The sequence below is a fragment of the Bos indicus x Bos taurus genome, chromosome 16, assembly GCF_003369695.1.
Source record: "Bos indicus x Bos taurus breed Angus x Brahman F1 hybrid chromosome 16, Bos_hybrid_MaternalHap_v2.0, whole genome shotgun sequence".
Taxonomy (NCBI): Eukaryota; Metazoa; Chordata; class Mammalia; order Artiodactyla; family Bovidae; genus Bos; species Bos indicus x Bos taurus.
In genome coordinates, this window is record NC_040091.1 from 1388539 (window position 1) to 1408323 (window position 19785).

General features: G+C 36.9%; 1 protein-coding gene across 3 annotated transcripts in view; it reads left to right on the forward strand.

Annotated features, from left to right (window-relative positions):
* The window catches only part of ZC3H11A (zinc finger CCCH-type containing 11A), a 44881-nt gene that overhangs the window by 8479 nt on the left and 16617 nt on the right, over positions 1–19785 (forward strand). For all 3 annotated transcript variants that reach the window (XM_027564189.1, XM_027564187.1, XM_027564188.1), the window contains 8 exons: positions 5890–6089; positions 7182–7301; positions 14543–14666; positions 15764–15967; positions 16091–16207; positions 16482–16562; positions 18756–18866; positions 19671–19733. In XM_027564189.1, the coding sequence (XP_027419990.1) occupies positions 6036–6089; positions 7182–7301; positions 14543–14666; positions 15764–15967; positions 16091–16207; positions 16482–16562; positions 18756–18866; positions 19671–19733 (874 nt within the window). In that variant the 5' untranslated portion in view covers positions 5890–6035. The remainder of the gene's footprint in view (positions 1–5889; positions 6090–7181; positions 7302–14542; positions 14667–15763; positions 15968–16090; positions 16208–16481; positions 16563–18755; positions 18867–19670; positions 19734–19785) is intronic.

Consider the following 19785-nt stretch of genomic DNA (forward strand, 5'->3'; position numbering starts at 1 on the left):
TCTTACGTGGTCCTTTTAGTGAGTTACAGCGTCTTTGTCATCCTTGCTTTTGTTCTCCTGAAACCTTTTTTGTATGATATAGAATTTATTTTTTTCAAATGGATGGCTAATTTTTTTGTTGTTGTTAATTTCAAATGCCACTTTTTCCAGAAATTGCCTGAATTCTGTTTATCTTGTACTCATTCATTTGCCAATATTACATTTAAATGTTATATTTCTCACCTGTGGTAATTACAGGAAGCCCAGGGCCCTCTCATTCTTCTTAAGATTTTCTTAGTTACTCTAAGTAATTTTGCAGTCTGTCAGTTTCCAATAATAAAGTATCATTGAGATTTTGAATTGAATTGTATTCAATCTACTTAAGATATTTAGGGGAAAAGTAAACTTCTTTAAGCCTCTACTCCATTATCTCTCCATTATCCAGGTCTTCTTGTGCCTTAGTAGTTTAATAGTTTTGGTTTTGTTTCTAATTTGATGGGGTCTTTTATATTTCTTTGTTTTCTTCCTATATATTTTAGTTTTATGGTGACTAGGACTCTTGTTATCATCTGAATGATTGTTGTTGGAACATAAGAAATTTACTGATTTTAAAAAATATGTTAGTTTTTAAAATTTATTTAATTGATTGTTAGATTGTATAGTTTGCAAGCCTGTAATCTACAGATACTAAATTTTTTGCTTCATCCTTTCTAATCTTGGTACTTTTTTCCCTTATTGCATGCATTGAACTCTGAAACGGTGTTGGACGGTAGTACAGACAGGCTTTTTTTTCCCTTGAGTGATTTACTTGTAATGTTTTACCATGTCACATATGATGATAGTTTCTGATCAATTAGTACACTTATGCTAAGAAGGTTCCTTGTAATTTACAGAGTTTTTATTGGGAATAGATGTTTGTAGCTTCTTTTAAAAAGCCATTTTAACTTTTAAAAAACTACAGTTTTAAATATTTTTTCACCATTTTTCTGTTCTTGAAATCTTAAGATACTGCAGAGTTTCCTTTTTTAACCCCTGTTTATTCTAGTAATGAATTTCCTAATGTTAAACCATTCTTAGTTCTGGAATAAACCTTCTTTGATCATGTTTTGTTACTCTATTGATATACTATATGGTTCAGTTTATTTAGGATTTATCAGCTGTATCATAAATCAGACACCCCCAAGTAGTTGCTTTAAAACTTTTTAAAAAAATAATGAGAAAATGCCTTTTCATTGTTTTGTTCTTTTTCTATTTATTTTTTCTAATTTTTTTTTCTGAAGTTAGACCGCTTCCTTTAGTAATTTTTAAAAGAATATGTGGAGTACATATATGATACATATTTTATGAGACTTTCTAAAACTTTCTTCCCAGTCCTGAGCTTTTCTTGAAATGTAATTTGAAAAGCTCAATCTAGAGTAATAATATCACCTTTAAATTCTGGATATTTTGTCTTTTGAAATTTTAGAGATTCAAATAATGTGTCAGATGTCAAGTCTGATTTTCTTTCCTTTGTTTTCAGTCTGCTTTTTCCTAGAAGTCTGTATAATTCTGCTTTACCATTGGAATTCAAAAATTTCACCATTATATATATGGTATATGGTGAAGTAGTGATGTCTTTAAAGAACATTTCTGCCTGGCATTTGATGAATCCTTTAGTTAAAAGACTTAAGTTCATCCAGTTTAGGGAAATTTCTTTGTATTGTTATTTTATTATCATTTCTACCAGTTCCATTCCAACCTTATATAATTTTCATTGTGTAGAAATTGAATCTTCTGGAATTATTTCCATGTTATGTATCTTTCCTCCCACATTGGCATCTTTTTGCATTCTGGGGAATGTCCTGATAGTGATATCCTATAATTCAGTTTTGTCTTTTTCATCAGTGTTTATTCAGATTTTTATTTATCTTGGGTACTATTTCTTTTTTTAAAAAAAGGGAATGTGCACCATGGTTTTGGACTTTGTCTTATGTAGTAATAATTACAGTGAATTTTTTACCTCTACATTTTTGGGGGCTATTTTCTTGCATAGCAGTTATAGCCTTCCCCCCACCCCCCAGTGAAAGTTTTAGAAGTTCAGTATGTAAAAGGGATATATGAAAGAACTGTTCTATTTAAACATTAGTAATGTGATGCATATCTATTCAGGATTCAGTCTCTCCATGCCTTGCCTTGCCTACCTCGGGGTGTTTTACAGAATCGATTTTGAAAAAATGGTGGGCAGGGGGGTGGGGAGTACAACTCATGCTATTCTACTATTTCATAAATCTCATTTTGTTTGATTAATATGTAGCAGTCTTACTGAAACCAACAACAGTTCATTTATGTTCTTTGGGATGTTGATTTCAGGGATGAAGGGGACACCAAAGCCTCCTTTCTGTTGTAAAATGTTTCCTTTCTTTTCTGACTAATACTTTTTCTTTTTGTGTGTGTCATTGTAGTGAATTCCTAGAGACTTGATCCCATTGGAGGCAATTTTTTAGTTTTTATTTTATGTTGTAGTAGAGTTGATTTACAATGCTCTGTTAGTTGCAGGTGTACAGCAGAGTGATTCAGTTGTGCGTATACATATATCCATTCTTTTTCAGATCCTTTTCCCATATAGGTTATTACAGAGTATTATAATATTCTGTGCTATACAGTAGGTCTTTGTTGATTATTTATTTTACATGTGGTAGTATGTATATGTTAATCTCAAACTAATTTTTCCCACCTCTAAATTTTCTTTCTTTTCTTTGGCCGTTCTGCTTACAGAATCTCAGTTCCCCAACCAGGGATTGAACTCAGGCCATGAAAGTGCCAAATCCTAATCACTGGACCCTCAGGAAATTCCCTCTCTCCCTCTGATTTTTAAAGTTACCTTTTGGTGTACCCTAGATGGTGGAATGCATTCTCTTTGTGGTCAGAGGAATGTTGGTAGTGGACTGGTGAAGTAGTGTTAAAGACCCAGTCCTTGTTCTGTTCTGTAGCATATCAACAATGGTCAGGTCAGTTAGGGTAGACTTGAATTCTCTGGTACATCTGTGTTTCATCATATTAGAAAATATAGTGTTATTCTCAGCATAAAATAATAAATAGCCACCTGTAATCCTACCACCGTGACTATAACTACTGCTAACATTTGATCTATATTTTTCTAGCTTTCTTCCTGCTACTATATCCTCACCAGCACTTGGTGGTATCAGTTTTTGGATTTTCGTCAGCCATTCTAAAAGGAATTTGCAACTCCCAGTGATACTGAGTGTCTTTTCATATGCTTGTTTGTCATCTGTATATTTTCTTTGGTGAGGTGTCTGTTTAGATCTTTTGCCCATTTTTAAATTAGTTTTTCTTTAACTTATTTTTTTGGCTGTGCCGCATGGCATGGGTGATGGGATCTTAGTTTCCCACCAGGGATCAAACCTGTGCTCCCTGCGTTGGAAGCGTGGAGTCTTAACCACTGGACCACTGGGGAAGTCCCTGATTTGTTTTTCTTATTGTTGCATTTTAAGGGTTCTTTGTATATTTTGAATACCAGTCCTTTATCAGTTATGTGTTTTGCAGAAATTTTCTCCCAGTCTGTAACTTGGCTTTTCATTCTCTTAATAGTGCTTTTGAGAAGTGGAAGTTTTTAATTTTAATTAACTCCAACTTATCAATGGTTTCTTTAATGGACTGTACATTTGGTGTTATGTCTAAAAAGCTATCACCACACCCAGAATCAACTGGATTTTCTCTTGTTTTATTCTCTAGGAGTTTTATAATTTCACATTTGTGATCCATTTTAATTTTTGTGAAAGGTTTAAGATCCCTGTCTAGATATATTTTTTTGCATGCAGGTATCCTCTTCTTCCAGCATTGTATGTTGAAAAGACTGTCCTTTCTTCTTTGAAATTGCCTTGCTTCTTTGGCAAAGATCAGTTGACTCTATTTTTAATGTATATTAGTTTCTTAGGGCTTCCATAACAAAGTACCACATACCTGGGTGTCTTAAAGCAACAGAAGTTTATTATTCACAGTTTCGCAGGTTAGAAGTCTGAAAAGGTGTTGACAGGGTCGTGCTCTCTTTGAAACCTGTAGGGAAATGATCCTTCTTTGCTTTTTTAGCTTCCGGTGTTTGCTGGCAATCCTTGTCATTTCGTGGTTTATAGAAGCATCAGTTTTTGAACATGTAGGTTTCTAGGTGTTTTTTCGTTGTTAGAAGATGGTGATGAACTTTCTTAGGCACTATTCTTTTGCATATTTGTTGAATATTAGTTCAGTTCAGGCGCTCAGTCGTGTCTGACTCTTTGCGAGCCCATGGACTACAGCACTCCAGACCTCCCTGTCCATCACCAGCTCCCACAGTTTACTCAAACTCATGTCCATTGAGTCAGTGATGCCATCCAACCATCTCATCCTCAGTCGTCCCCTTCTCCCGCCTTCAATCTTTCCCAGCATCAGGGTCTTTTCAAATGAGTCTGTTCTTCGTATCAGGTGCCAAAGTATTGGAGTTTCAGCTTCAGCATCAGTCCTTCCAATGAATTTTCAGGACTGATTTCCTTTAGCATTGACTGGTTGGATCTCCTTGCAGTCCAAGGGACTCTCAAGAGTCTTCTCCAACACCACAGTTCAAAAGCATCCATTCTTTGGCACTCAGCTTTTTTTATAGTCCAACTCTCACATCCATACATGACCACTGGAAAAACCATAGCCATGACTAGATGGACCTTTGTTGGCAAGGTAATATCTCTGCTTTTTAATATGCTGTCTAGGTTGATTATAACTTTTCTTCCAAGGAGTAAGCGTCTTTTAATTTCATGGCTGCAGTCACCATCTGCATTGATTTTGGAGCCCCCAAAAATAAAGTCTGTCACTGTTTCCACTGTTGAATATTAATCTCAGGATAAATTCTGGAAATGGAATTGAAAGCCATAGGATATTTAAATTTTGAAGGTTTCGTGTGTGTTTAGTAACATAACTCTTCTAACCTAGGTTGCTGAGTCAAAGGCTGGTTTTACCATGGCCTGCTATTCTTGGATTAGGAATTGTTAGTGGAAAATGTGAATTTGATTCATCTTAATTTCAAGTTGTAGATCAGTGTTTCTCTTTTAAGATCTTTTTGTTTTGTTTTGGCCAAAAGCTTTTGGTATGCGGAACTTCCCCAACCAGGGACCAGTTCCACACTCTGGGTGGTGGAATTGCGAGTCTTAACCACTGGACCACAAGGGAAGTCCCCAGATCCATGTTTCTGAAACTTTATCCTCTGATGTAGGGGTTTGTAGAAACCCCTTCCAGATTCTGACATGTGCTCTTGTCATGTATTTTTACTTCTGTAGAAGCTTGCTTTCTTGAACCCTTTAGTGTGAGAACTATGGTATGGCAAGAACTAAGGGGAGAGGGAATGCTGGTCATTCTGCATAAGCACTATTTTAGGGATAAGCCCGGAGAACTTCTTTTGCTCCTTTTGTGTAATTGGTGTGCAGCTCTTCGGTCATCTTCATTGTATTAGCTCGCTCTACAGATTTTTCAGGGGTAGTGGTTCACCAGCTATTCCAGTGAGATAGTTTTTTCCACATACTTAGAATTATATACTTTGGAAATAACAAAAATGCTTGTGAATAATTAGATGAAAAAAGTCTAGTTTGTCAGAAATACAGATTTAGCAAATTATCTTGTGTAAAATAGTCCAAGTTAATAATCTAAACTGCAGATCATTTGTTGAGTATATAATGCTTACATAATTTATGGTGAAGCACCATAGAGAATGCAAAGAAAGAAGCATGGCTGTTTAACAAAAATTTTGCATTGTAGATGAGAATATACAACATTCACAGATTAAAATATGAATCAGAATTTTCATAAGGCTCTGTTCATTGGTCAGGGTGATTTGGAGAAGATTGTTGAAAGAATTTACCTGAAATATTTTCATTCATTGTCTTCTCATTTTAGGATTAACATTTAAAAGACGATTTCTGTGATTGACTTGTCTTTTGGAAGATTAAACCCATATCAAGAGGACTTGGAGCTGGTCCTCGCCTAGAGGAAGCAGTGGCTTGTTTTCAAAAAGCCACTTCTCATCTAAGGATCTACTCAGCATGCCTAATCAAGGAGAAGACTGCTATTTTTTTTTCTATTCTACTTGTACTAAAGTAAGAATTAGCATCTCTAAATCAGTTCTTTCTATGATTTCCCTAATAAAATTGAATAAAATTTTCCCAGCATACCAAGGTGTCTTTTGTGTTTTGCTCAATGTTTATTATCTGCTGTCAATTTTTCGTAAAGGATAGCATTCCTAAGGGAATTTATTGCTCATCGTTTTTTTTCCTGTTCATTTTATGTTCTCCATACTCCAGAAGTAAAAAGATAGCATTTAGTCATCATTCGGTGTTCTTATAGCTATAATCAGTCTGTTCAGGGTGCTTTTAAGGAATTAGGAACACTTGACTGTGGCTTGCTAACTTTGATCTTTATCTAGTGAATTTACTTTGTAGTAAATGAATGGGTGGATTGTATTGTATTTATAGAATTGTCGTGGACTGAATTTGACTTCTCCCTTCAGATTTCCTGCTGAATCCTAAAGCCACTTTTCTAAATATGCTTTTGCAGGTTTATTAGAGCTTTTTTCTTTGTTGGAGCTTCGTGCTTTTCAGCTTGTTTCTTCTGCAGCTCCATTTAGATTTATCTATTATTTTCTGTTATTCCTTTGTGACTAATTCTATACATGTGTTTTTTTTTTCCCCCAAGTATTTTTCTTAAATCATTTTGGTACTATATTTTAAATTGTTAGTTTTGAGCAAAGCTTTAAGTAACAAGTTGCACAACAGTAGCATTTTGTTTCAAATAGTAGCATTGTATGAAATTTATGGTGAAACATGGAATTATACTTAAATTCTAATTACTTTCTAATTTTCCATTTAAAGCTAGTTATACAAGTCAGGATATATGAAATAGTTTTGAAGATTAACTGTAAAACATATTTTTTAAGGGTACCTAATATTCCCACTTGTATTTTTGAACCCCGTCTCTCAGCTTGTGTCATTCATGTTGTCAGATCAGATAAAGGATAGGTTTTAGGAAATTAAACATTTCTTGACCTCTGATTGTTCTTACCATCCCACTTCAGTTGTTTTCTCCCTGTCTCTCCCTGTTTGTCTAGGTACCGAGAACTTTACAGTGAGCGTTTTGCCTGGGGGCTGGTTTGATCCCACAGTTCTTTTCTGTATTATTCCTTCTGTTCACAGGGTGACAGCTGTCCATTCCGTCACTGTGAAGCTGCACTGGGAAATGAAACTGTTTGCACATTATGGCAAGAAGGGCGCTGTTTTCGACAGGTGTGCAGGTTTCGGCACATGGAGATTGATGTAAGTCTTCAGTTTGTGTTTTAGTAAGTAGTCTTGTGTCCTGATGGGACAATAAAAAATGTGGCAGTAAAAATCATCTTATGTAACATGTGGGTTAAATTCTTTTTTAATGACCTAGTGAAATTTCTGTCATTAGTGAAATGTTCACTTAATATCGAGATGCTTTATGGTATGAATTAGTATCATATTTCATAAAGGCCGTTTGGTAATTTTGTCTAAAGTGAAAATCATATATGTATATTTAGGTAGTGTTTATATTTCTGTGTTTATTTTAAAACAGTCTGAACTTAGAGAAAAGTTGCAAATATAGTATGAAACTTTCCACTAAACCATAACTGTGATAAACCATCAAAATTAGAATATTAACGTTTATATATTACTCTCATTGAATCCTCAGATCCCATTCAGGTTTTGCCCTTGAATTGGTAATGTTCTTTATTGCAATAGGAGTGAGTCCAGAATCATGTGCTGCATTGAGTTTCATAGTGATTTGGCCTTCTGTCTAGAACAGTTGATCAGTCTTTTCTTGCCTTTCATTGACCTTGACATTTTTGGTCGCTATAGGACAGTTATTTTGTGTAATGTTCCTCCCTTTGGGTTTATCTAATACTTCCTCATTGCTAAATTCAGATCTTATATTTTTGGCAGGAATATCACAGAGGTGATATTCTTCTCACTGCTTACCATTGAGTGGTGTACAATTTTAATTATCCCATTACTGATGTTAACTTGCATCACTTCATTAAGGTGGTAGCCACCAGATTGCTTCACTGTACATTTTTTTTTTTTTTTTTTTTGTAATTATGTTTTGGAAAGGTACTTTGAGACCTTGTAATTATCCCATTTCATATCAAATTTTGAATGAAATTTTTTTTTCCAAGTTTTTATGTGTGGTCTCAATGATTTCCTGTTTTATTCAGTGTGTTATATGCCATTACTATCATTTTTTCCTCCTCAGATTGATGTTTGGCCAATAAGAGCCCTTAAAGCTGATTTTTGTATCTTTGTGATGTTTCCGTCCTTCTTTGAACACGTCTTCACTTTCTGGCCTAACAAGGTTGTCCAGGTCCACATGCTCTACTCGTTTGCCCCCCCCCCCGCCCCCCTTCGGCTCATCCTCTGACAACACTAGACCCCCAATCAGGAAGACCCTGCCTTCCTCACCCTGCTTAGTCTCTGATGCCCCTTCTAGGCTGACCTCCATGAGTACACCCTCCTCACCCTATCATGAGATTGCTTCTGCACAGAAGCCTTCCTACCCTTCTCAGGCTCCAGCACTGTGCTGGCTATCCTCCTACACAAATGCTTTGCTAACCCTGACAACTTGTGCCAATTCTACTTCATCCCGTGGATGCCTTCCTCATCTCAGTCAGCCTCTACCACTGTGCTCTGGGCCACTTGCCCTTCCTCTCCCAGCATCTGTGCCTACCTCTCTCAGCCTCACATAATGACTTTTGAATTGTTTGAGAAGGGGTGGGGAAAGAAGAAAGAGCCTAAATACGCAGTTTGTAGGTCTGGGGTTACGTAGCCACTCCATTCTGGTTTCAGCTGAGTACCTGGTGGCTCAGTGCTAAAGAATCCACCTGTCTGTGCAAAAGACGTGGGTTCGATCCCTTGGTCAGGAAGATCCCCTGGAGAAGGAAATGGCAACCCACTCCGGTATTCTTGCCCGGGAAATCCCATGGACAAAGGAGTCTGGTGGACTGCAGTCCGTAGGGTTGCAAAGAGTTGGTCATGACTTAGCAAATAAATAACATTCTATTCTGTCTTCCACATAGATTCACTAAGTACGTTCAGAAAAAGAAATGCTCTTGCAACTTTTAAAAAATCATGCTGTAACATTGCAAGCAGAGTAAACTGGCACAACTCTTAGGAACGCTGTGCCAGTCTCTAAGAACATATATTAGATTGCTGCAGATGTAATAGCGGTTTCAGACTGCAAATTTTAAATCATTATAACTAGCTCGAAACACACCTTTATTAATCAAAATAGAATTAATTACAATCAACACATTTTGCCAATGAGAAATAAATTGCTTCGGGATTTGATGAATTCTTGGAAAACATTTTCTGCATCCTGCTGGTTGTGGAAGCCTTCACCATGCAAAAAGTTGTCCAGATGCTTGAAGAAGTGACGGTTGGTGAGAGGTCAGGTGAATATGGTGAATGAGGCAAAACTTCATAGCCCAATTTGTTCAATTTTTTGAAGTGTTGCTTGTGCAATGGTTGGGCGTTGTTGTGGAGAAGCATTGAGCCCTTTCTGTTGATTGGTGCTGGCTGCAGATGTTGGAGTTTTTTGTGCATCATGTTGATTTGCTGAGTATACTTCTCAGATATAATGGTCTTACCGGGATTCAGAAAGCTGTGGTGGGTCAGACTGGCAGCAGACCACCAGTGTCCATGACCTTTTTTTGGTGCGAGTTTGGCTCTGGGAAGTGCTTTGGAGCTTCTCCATCCAGCCACTGAGCTGGTCATCGTCAGTTGTATAAAATCCACCTTTTGTTGCTCATCCCAGTATGATCGAGAAATGGTTCGTTGTTGCATAGTATGAGAGAAAACAACACTTCAGAACAGTGATATTTTTGATTTTTGGTCAGATCACGAGGCTTCCACTCTTCAAGCTTTTTCACCTTTCCAATTTGCTTCAAATGCCGAACAACCACAGAATGATCACCTTTGAGTTCTTTGGAGGATCGACTTGAATGATTACTCTCAGTTGGTCATTGTCAACTTCTGACCAGCCACTCTGATCCTCATCTTCAACGCTTTTGTCTCCTTTGCAAAATTTCTTGGACTACACTGCACTGTATGTTTGTTGGCAGTTCCTGGGCCAAATGCATTGTTGATGGGAGTTGTCTCCACTGCTTTATTGACCCATTTTGAACTTGAATAAGAAAATCCCTTGAATTTTCTTTTTGTCTAACATCATTTCTCTAGTCTAAAATAAATATAAAATAAACAGCATGTAATAAGTCATTAGCAGAAAGACATAAAGTGAGAAATGCACATTAAAATTATGTGTAACGTAATCACATTTATTTAAGAATATATTCCAGTATGAAACAGCAACTTTCAACAATGGAAAAACCGCAATTTTGCATCAACCTAATACATTTGGAAATCTCTAGAAAACTCAAGGGACTTAGCATATGGTTGATGCATGCATTCATGCATGCATGTGTGTGTGCTCAGTCGTGTCTGACCTCTTGTGACCCCATGAACTGTAGTCTGCCAGGGTCCTCTGTCCGTGGGATTTTCCAAGAAAGAATACTGGAGTGGGTTGCCATTTCCTCCTCCAGTGGATCTTCCCGACCCAGCGATTGAATATCTATCTCCCACGTTTCCTGCATTTTATGTGAATTCTGATTTATTACAGTGATAGAGTAAGGATACACTGATTATAGACGACAGCCGTAGTCTGGAGTTATTCATATGTGTGTTTCTGTTACGATCTCTGCATGAGGGTTCACAAAGAACACACACTTCTCCCAAAGGTGAAAACGCAGCAATACATGTGCATGTTTTGCTCTGGGAAGCCCATTATATGGGGCTTCCCCAGGGGCTTAGTGGATAAAGAATCTGCCTGCAATGCAGGAGACTTAGGTTCAGTCCCTGGGTCCTTAAGGGACAGAATTGGTTCCGTATTTGTTAGTTAAATACTTACGGTAGTTTTATAGTGCATAAACTATGGCAGATGATGAGCATTCACTGTGTATCTTTGGACCAGCTGTATATCTTTGAACCATGTGTTATATATATGGCTTTTTTAAAAGCTAAAGAAATAATCATGTAGGAGAATGTTACTATGAGGGTGTGTTGCTAAGTAAAAATGTACAGAATTACATGGAAAACCTTTCTTTTAAATGTGAATCAATACATTTTACAGTTTTTTTTTTTTTTTTAAGAATTCTATATCAAAATAAGTGACTCACTGTGTAATGGCATAATAGGTATTAATTTTATTTTCCAAGTCATCTTTATTGTTTGTGTATTACTTTTTATTTTGAAATAAAATTCAGTAATGGTATTAAACATGTTAAATAAATGTCCTGTGACTTCAGTTTAAAGATAATGCTATCATATCCAGTAATTTGAAGGTTGCTTTTAGGAAAGAAGCAAAGACAGATCCAGGAGCAGGGAAGATTGGCATTAGGTGCTACCTCAAGAAATAATTAGATAGTTGTTATTTTAAAGAGCAATGGTAGCTTTTTTTTTTTTTTAACATTTATTTATGCATTTATGTATTTATTTATTTGGTTGCATTTCCCTGGTGATAACAGTGGTAGCACCTGGTAGCTTCATGGGTTTCCCTGGTAACTCAGCTGGTTACAGATTCAGTCTTGAATCTGCCTGCAATGCGGGAGACCTGGGTTCGATCCCTGGGTTGGGAAGATTCCCCTGGAGAAGGGAATGGCTAATCACACCAGTATTGTGGCCTGGAGAATTCCATGGACTGTGTATAGTCCATGGGGTCCCAAAGAGTTGGACAGGACTGAGCGACTTCATTTGGTTACTTGGGGTCTTTGTTGCTCCTCATGGGCTTTCTCTAACTGCAGTCAGCGGGGCTACTCTTCATCACAGTACACGGGCCTCTCGTGCGGTAGCTTCTCGTTGCAGAGCACAGGCTTCAGTACTTGCAGCACATGGACTCAGTAGTCATGGCACATGGGCTTAGTTTGCTCCACAGCACGTGGAATCTTCCCAGACTAGGGATTAGACTCATGTTCCCCGAATTAGGTGGATTCTTACCCACTGTACCACCAGGGAAGTGCAGTTGTAGCTATTATACCTAACTTTTAAGGGTAACGGGATACTAATAAATACTATAAAGTTCTTTCAAAGACTGAGTTATTTGCCATACTTTTTTAAAACATGTGGCAGTAAGTGCAGGGCATAATTCTTTTACATTGTTGTTGCTCAGTCTCTCCATCGTGTGTGACTCTGCAACCCCATGGACTGCAGCATGTCTGGCTTCTCTGTTCTTCACTGTCTCCCAGAGTTTGCTCAAACTCATGTTCATTGAGTCAGTGATGTCACCCAACCATCTCATCCTCTGTCATCCCCTTCTCTTCCTGCCCTCAATCTTTCCCAGCATCAGGATCTTTTCCAGTGAGTTGGCTCTTTGCATCAGGTGACCAAAGTATTGGAGCTTCAGCATCAGTCCCTCCAGTGAATATTCACAGTTGATTTCCTTTAGGATTTGACTGGCTGACCTCTTTGCTGTCCAAGGGACTCTAAAGAGTCTTCTCCAACACCACAGTTCTAATGAATCCATTCTTCAATGTTCAGCCTTCTTTATGGTCCAACTCTCATATCCATACGTGACAACTGAAAAAACAATAGCTTTGACTATACGAACCTTTGTTGGTAAAGTGATGTCTCTGCTTGTTAATACACTGTCTAGGTTTGCCATAGCTTTTCTTCCAAGGAGCAAACATCTTTTAATTTCATGGCTGCACTCACCGTCTGCAGTGATTTTGGAGCTCAAGAAAGTAAAGTCTGTCACTGTTTCCATTGTTTCCCATCTATTTCCCATGAAGTGATGGGACTGGATGTCATAATCCTGTTAGTTTTTTTGAATGTTGAATTTTAAGCCAACTTTTTCACTCTCCTCTTTCACTTTGATCAAGAGACTCTTTACTTCCTGTTCACTTTCTGATTAGAGTGGTATCATCTGCATGATTTTTCTCCCGCAGTCTTGATTCCAGCTTGTGCTTCATCTAACCTGGCATTTCACATGATGTACTCTGCATATAAGTTAAATAAGCAGGGTGACGTAATTTTTACCAAATTACCTTTGAGAGATGTTGAACTAGTTTACATTTCTGTTACCAGCGTGTGGGACTCATGATTCTTCCACATTCCTACCAACACAGTGTATTATCAATCTCCCAGTTATAGCAGATATTGGAATCATTGCCCTTCTTGATACCTTTAAGGTTCTTTCATTTCAGGCATTGTTTCTTTATTTATTTCTTCCATATTGAAAAATGGAAGTTTTTGAATAGTACTGTTGTTCGCCTTGAAATTTAAAGCTTACGCTGCTTTATTATGAGAGATCTAACATAATGCAGGTTATTAATCAGACATTAATTACTTTTCAGAAGTCCTTATCGGGACTTTTTTTTTTGAGTTATATAGAAATGTGCACAAATCATTATCTTACATGTTGAGTTTTCATTGAGCGAGTGTACCTAATAGACCAGCACCCAGATCATGAAATAGAACATTTCCAACCCTGTCTTCCCCCTTTATCTCCTCATTGTCATTCACCACAGTCCCAAAACTAGTCACCATCTTGACCATTCTGCCATAGTAAAGTTTTGACTGTTTGGTTTTTCTGTAAATAGAATCATACAGTGTGTGCTCTTTTGTCTGGCTTCTTTCATTTTGCTCCCATAGTATTGTTTATTCCCTCTCATTACTGGATAGCATTGTATTTTATGAATATACTGCAAAGTATTCCAGAATGTATATACTGGAATGTATCCATTCTAGTGTTGCTGTACATTTGGTTTGTTTCCATTTTGGAGCTCTTTTTAATAGTGTTGCTTTGAAATTCTTTATATACATCTAATATAATGTCTGTGTTAGAACTAATATGTATTTCTCTTGGACATATATCCTGTGATCCAGCAAATCATTCTATTCTTGTTTTCCTTGTTCCCTTTTATAAAAGCAAGGTAGCTTGGGAAGGAGACCTTTTTAGTGTGTTACATGAGCCTTTGAGAAGTCACGAATGGGAAGAATTTTTTTATCCAAATCTTGAACTCTCAGCTTCAGATAACAACTGCAGTTTATTGACTCTTCTATTGCTAAGTGCTTCTTGTACATTATTTCATTTATTTCTCATAAGAACCTGATTAGATAGCTACTGTATTCCCATTTTATAGCTGAGGAAAGTGAGACTAAGAGGTATTATTTGTCTGACGTTACATGGTCAGTAAGTAATGTGATAGAGAATCAAACACTATTATCTTGGACTCCATAATCTTACCTACTATATTACTCCCCTTTTCTAAATTATGGACATTTAAGAAGAGGGCAAGGAGAAAGAACAGCAAAGTTCTTCCTGCTCTTTGATTTCTCCATCATGCTAGGATATGTCACTTTCAGCAACCCCTTTTCCTCACACTCAAAATCATTTCACATGCCTCAGATTTTTTAACCTTGTGTGAACTTTGTCCAGAAAACACGACCAAGTGAATACAGGTCATACTGATGTCTTTTTCCTCTTACAGAAAAAACGCAGTGAGATTCCTTGTTATTGGGAAAATCAGCCAATGGGATGTCAGAAACTAAACTGTGCTTTCCATCACAACAGAGGACGTTATGTTGATGGCCTTTTCCTACCTCCAAGCAAAAGTGAGTTTCGTTTTTTAATTTTAAAAGGCTAGTTGCTGTATAATGAACACCTACGTGCATACTTTATAGAGTACACACTTACAGAGTACATTGCCGTCTCTGTAGTCTTGTGAGAAAGCAGTTTTATTTTCACTTCAGATGAGGAAACTGAACTTTATTACGGTTAAACGACTTGTGCACAGTCATAAGCCAATAAAGTAGCAGTCATGATTAAAACTTTGTTGACAAAGCTGTGCTGCTTCACAAATGTTTCTTGGCATGACAGTTTAGGTTGTTTAGCTTACGTCATTTCCCATTTTCTTACCATGCTTACAGAGATTTTTCAAAAGAAACTTGATTGTCCAGGCCAGGGGTTGGCAATCCTGGTCTTTGACCTGTATTGCAAAGTAAAATTTTATTGAAATGAAGCCCTGCCCGTTTGTTTACATATTTTCTATGGCCAAATTTTGTGCTACTGCTGCAGAGTTGAGTAGTTGAAACACAGATCTACAAGGCTAAAATATTTACTGTATACTTCTATATATTAAAAAACTTGCTTATCCTGCTCTAGGGTATAATCTAAAATAAAACTCACACTCTGTCAAAAGCTAGTATTTATTTCCATTTAAAATAATTTCCTAATGGAGTGATCAGCCATTTAAAAGCCACATCTGCTGTGTGATTAAAATCTGATGGCTGTATATTTTTATCTTCTTTAAGGGGAAAAAAGGCTCACTCCTTTCTGATTTGATTCAAAAGTATTACCCACTGTCTCTTTAAAAAGCTGTTTCTTGATCCTACAGTCTAGAATTTCAGTATTAAAATTTAATGTCTAGAATGTGTAAATAATTACTATGCATCTAGCTTTTATTCTCTGAGTGCCTACTTTGTGTTTACATGGAGTGAATAGTTTTTAGCTAGAAGCCACATTTTCCCTCCTGGAAGTTTAGAACCTAATTGGGAAAATGGGGAAATTAAAAATTAAATTAAATTTTTAATTAAAAGAGATAAATTAAAAAAGACAGTGCTCAAATCACCAAGCTTATTATAGATAATTGGAGTTTTTTGATGAATTGGAGCTTTTTTCTTTTAATTTATAACTAATTTTTTATGTCTAGCTGTGTTGCCCACTGTGCCTGAGTCGCCAGAAGAGGAAGTGAAAGCTAGCCAGCTCACAGTTCAGCAGAGCAAATTATCTGTCCAGTCTAATCCCTCTCCTCAGCTGCGAAGTGTTATGAAAGTAGAAAGTTCAGAAAACGTTCCCAGCCCTACACACCCACCTGTGGTGATCAATGCTGCAGACGATGATGAAGACGATGATGGTAAGCTTTAGCTCTTTCGTTAGGACAAGTAAAAGATCAGGGTAACTTAGTGAGTTAGCATCAGACTTGAAGCTCTACATCTGTTTTTTAATTGGAAATTTGCCTTAAATGTTGACAATATAGATCAGTTTTCTGAGGAAGGTGATGAAACCAAAACACCTACCCTGCAACCAACTCTTGAAGTTCATAATGGATTACGAATGACTTCTGCCCGGAAACCTGGGGTCAATTTAAAACAAGGTAAGAAGGGGCTATTTTGAGGCTAGTTTCTGCTCATAAATCTTACAGCACTATTGAATATGTCCAGACTGTCTTAAATACCTTTGAAATTTAATTCCTAATTACCAGCACCTCCCTCTTCCTTGTGGCCATTACACTTACTCACACACACACATTTACATATACTTTCTCGTATTCATTGAGAAGACATTTGAATGCCAGCTGTGTATGTACAAATAAAATGCAAGGGTAAAATGGTGCTAGTTCCTCACGTGGTTGCTATTTGTATTCCTAGGTGAAAGTTTGAATTTTGGAATAAAAACCCTTGAAGAAATTAAATCAAAGAAAATGAAGGAAAAATCAAAGAAGCAAGGTGGTAAGTTTTCAGGAGTTTTAACATGGAGAATTGAATGTTTCTAGAGAAGACTAAAAAGACACTTGGCACCAACTAAAATGAGCAAATAGATTTTGATTTTTGTGGCTTGTTTAAATTAAAACATAGTCTTATTTAAAACATAGTTGCTTTTTTAAACCGTTGCAGCTGTGTTTCTGTCCCTAACTATTCAGAGATAGGCACGTACAATAAAAAACCTGAAAGAACTTGTTTATTTTGAGAAATATAACTCTAAAGAATAGCATATAAACTTTTTTTGGCCACATTGCATGGCTTGCAGGATCTTGGTTCCCTGACCAGGGATTGAACCCATGCACCTTGCAGTGATAGCTCAGAGTCCTAACCACTGAACCTCCAGGAAATTCCCTAAACTATTATTAAAAGAGGAAAGACTTTATTTTGTAGTAGGTTAATTCTTCCTCAGGAACTGCTAGAATTTTCTTCTAGCGCTTGCCTTAGTCTGGTTGATCTGTATTTCCAACCATAAAAATATTAGGTTAGTGCAAAAGTAATTGCGATTTTACATTGTTGAACTTTGCTGTTTGATACTGGGATACATTGCTAAATAATGTGTGTTATACATCATTTTAATGTTCATTTCTGAGTTTGTTCTAGTGACTTATTACTTGCTATGTATTTTATATTTATTTTAGACTAGGGAAATGGTTTTAGACAAAAAGCACATTCAAGTGATTTTCTTAAATCATGTTCAAAATGAGTCATAAAGCAGCAGAGTCAGCTCTCAACATCAGCAACACATTTGGCTCTGGAACTGCTAACAAGCATACAGTGCAGTGGTGGTTCAAGAAGTTTTGCAAAGGAGACTTGAAAATGAAGATCATAGTGGACAGCTATCAGAAGTTGACAGTGACCAACTAAGAGCAGTCATTGAACCTGATCTTACAGCTACATGAGAAGTTGCCAAAGAACTGTGTTGATCATTCTGTGGTCATTCGGTGTTTGAAGCAAATTAGAAAGGTGAAGAAAGTTGCTAAGTGGTAACCTTATGAGCTGACCAAAAACCAAAAAATCGTCATTTTGAAGTGTGATCTCCTCTTATTCTACACAATGACAACGAACCATTCCTTGATCATATGTAACACATATGTACACATTCCTCGATCACATATAACAAAAATTGGATTGTACATGACAACAGGCTGTAACCAGTTCAGCGGTCAGACTGTTAAGAAGCTCCAAAGGACTTCCAAAGCCAAACTTGCACCAAAAAATGGTCACGGTCTCTCTTTTGTGGTCTGTTGCCAGTTTGATGCACTCCAGCTTTCTGAATCCCAGTGAAACCATTACATCTGAGAAGTATGCTCAGCAAATCAATGCCTGCAGCTGACTTTGGTCAGCAGAAAGGGCCCAGTTCTTCTCCACAACAACGCTTCAAAAGTTGAACAAAATTGGGCTGTGAAGTTTTGCCTTATCTTCCATACTCATTTGACCTCTCGCCAACTGATAACCACTTCTAAGCACCTCGACAACTTTTTGCAGGGAAAATGGTTTCACAACCAACAGGATACAGAAAATGCTTTTCAAGGGTTCATCAAATGCATGGGTTTTTACACTACAGGAATAAACTTATTTCTCATTGGCAAAAAATGTAATAATTGTAATGGTTCCTATTTTGATTCGTAAAGATGTGTTTGAGCCTAGTTATACTGATTTAAAATTCATGGTCTGAAACCGCAATTACGTTTGTACCAACCTAATAGATATCGTGTGAAATGTATTTAGAAAGAATCAGAGGATTGGTTCTAAGCGCCTTGTTGAAGCTTGTTCTGCAGCGACTTTGGAGTTCCATTTTGCAGACGATTGAGTATGGATGGAAAGAACTAGATTGACACACCTGATGGGGTGTGCTTCTGAGGTTAGGGTTAGTGTAACGTTAGCCTCACTCGTAAGTAAGTAAAAGTAGATTGAGTGCCCGAGGAACTCAGAACAGTTTATATTTTATTTTCACATTGTGCCAAAGGCAGACAAGAGATGAGATTATCTCCCTTTCCCTACTCCCATTTCACTGTAGGCAAACAGGAACAGAAAGATTGCTTGGCTTGTAGTCCAGTGGTCTGTATTGGACTTACCTGGTCTCAAAAAACAAAACTTCTTGATTTATGATAGCTTCATTTTTCATCGATTATTTACTGTTCGTTGACTTTCTTTATTTAGAAGGTTCTTCGGGAGCTTCCAGTCTTTTACTCCAGTCACAGCCCATGCCAGGTCCTGAAAAAGAGAATGTCCGGACTGTGGTGAGGACAGTAACTCTCTCCAGCAAGCAAGGTGAGGTACAGGTAGATCTGAGCAGCTGTGAGTTCCTACTTTTAAGTGGGAGAGCAGAATCCTTGGGTTTGGTGTATTGGTGGATTTGCAGGGAGATTTTGAGTATGTTGATTGGATAGAAGGATGAGAATTAGTGCATTTGACTCTACTGTTTAAAAGGTTGAAATTGTTACCATGCAGCTTTCATATTTATATATTTAAGTTTTACATTGTTTATTTTATGCAATGAATTTATTGACTGTCCATTATAGATAAAGAACTATAATAAACCCTTTCATTTAGAGACAAGTGTAAAAGTCTTTTCCTCTAGTAGTTTTTAAGTCTAATAAGGAATATGACAGAAGTAATTATAGTATGCAGATACATTTAAATGTTTGTGTCATTCAGACAACAACAAAAAAAAGAGCTCACTTCTTGCTGGATCAAGGAAGGTTATAGAGGAGAGTTAGCAGTGAAGTAAAGTATGATTTTATTTAACATATGGATGTGCGCAAGCAAAAATATAGCTTGGGTTTTGTAACCAGTTGGTTAGATACAGCGTGTCTTTGTGTTCTTGGTTACTGTTAATAATTAGGACTGTGTTGCTGCTTCCTTTGGACTGTTCATTTGGTTATTTGAATTATTACTCAATAGGTTGATTTTTTTTTCCTCTTTAAATGTCAGTAGTCTTTATTTCTCAAGACTAAGAAGATCTGATTTCCAAGAGACTTTATTAATATCAGAGCATACTTTGTATCCATTAGTAGTTACTGAATACAGGAAAAATTGGATAATGATAGAGAAATTCTGTTTTTGCCATTTTAGGGGATGAACCTCTGGTAAGATTGAGTCTAACCGAGAGACTGGGGAAACGAAAATTTTCAGTAGGTGAGATAAGTTTTATGCGTATTCTTTGTTTTCTGCTTGCTTGTGCATTACT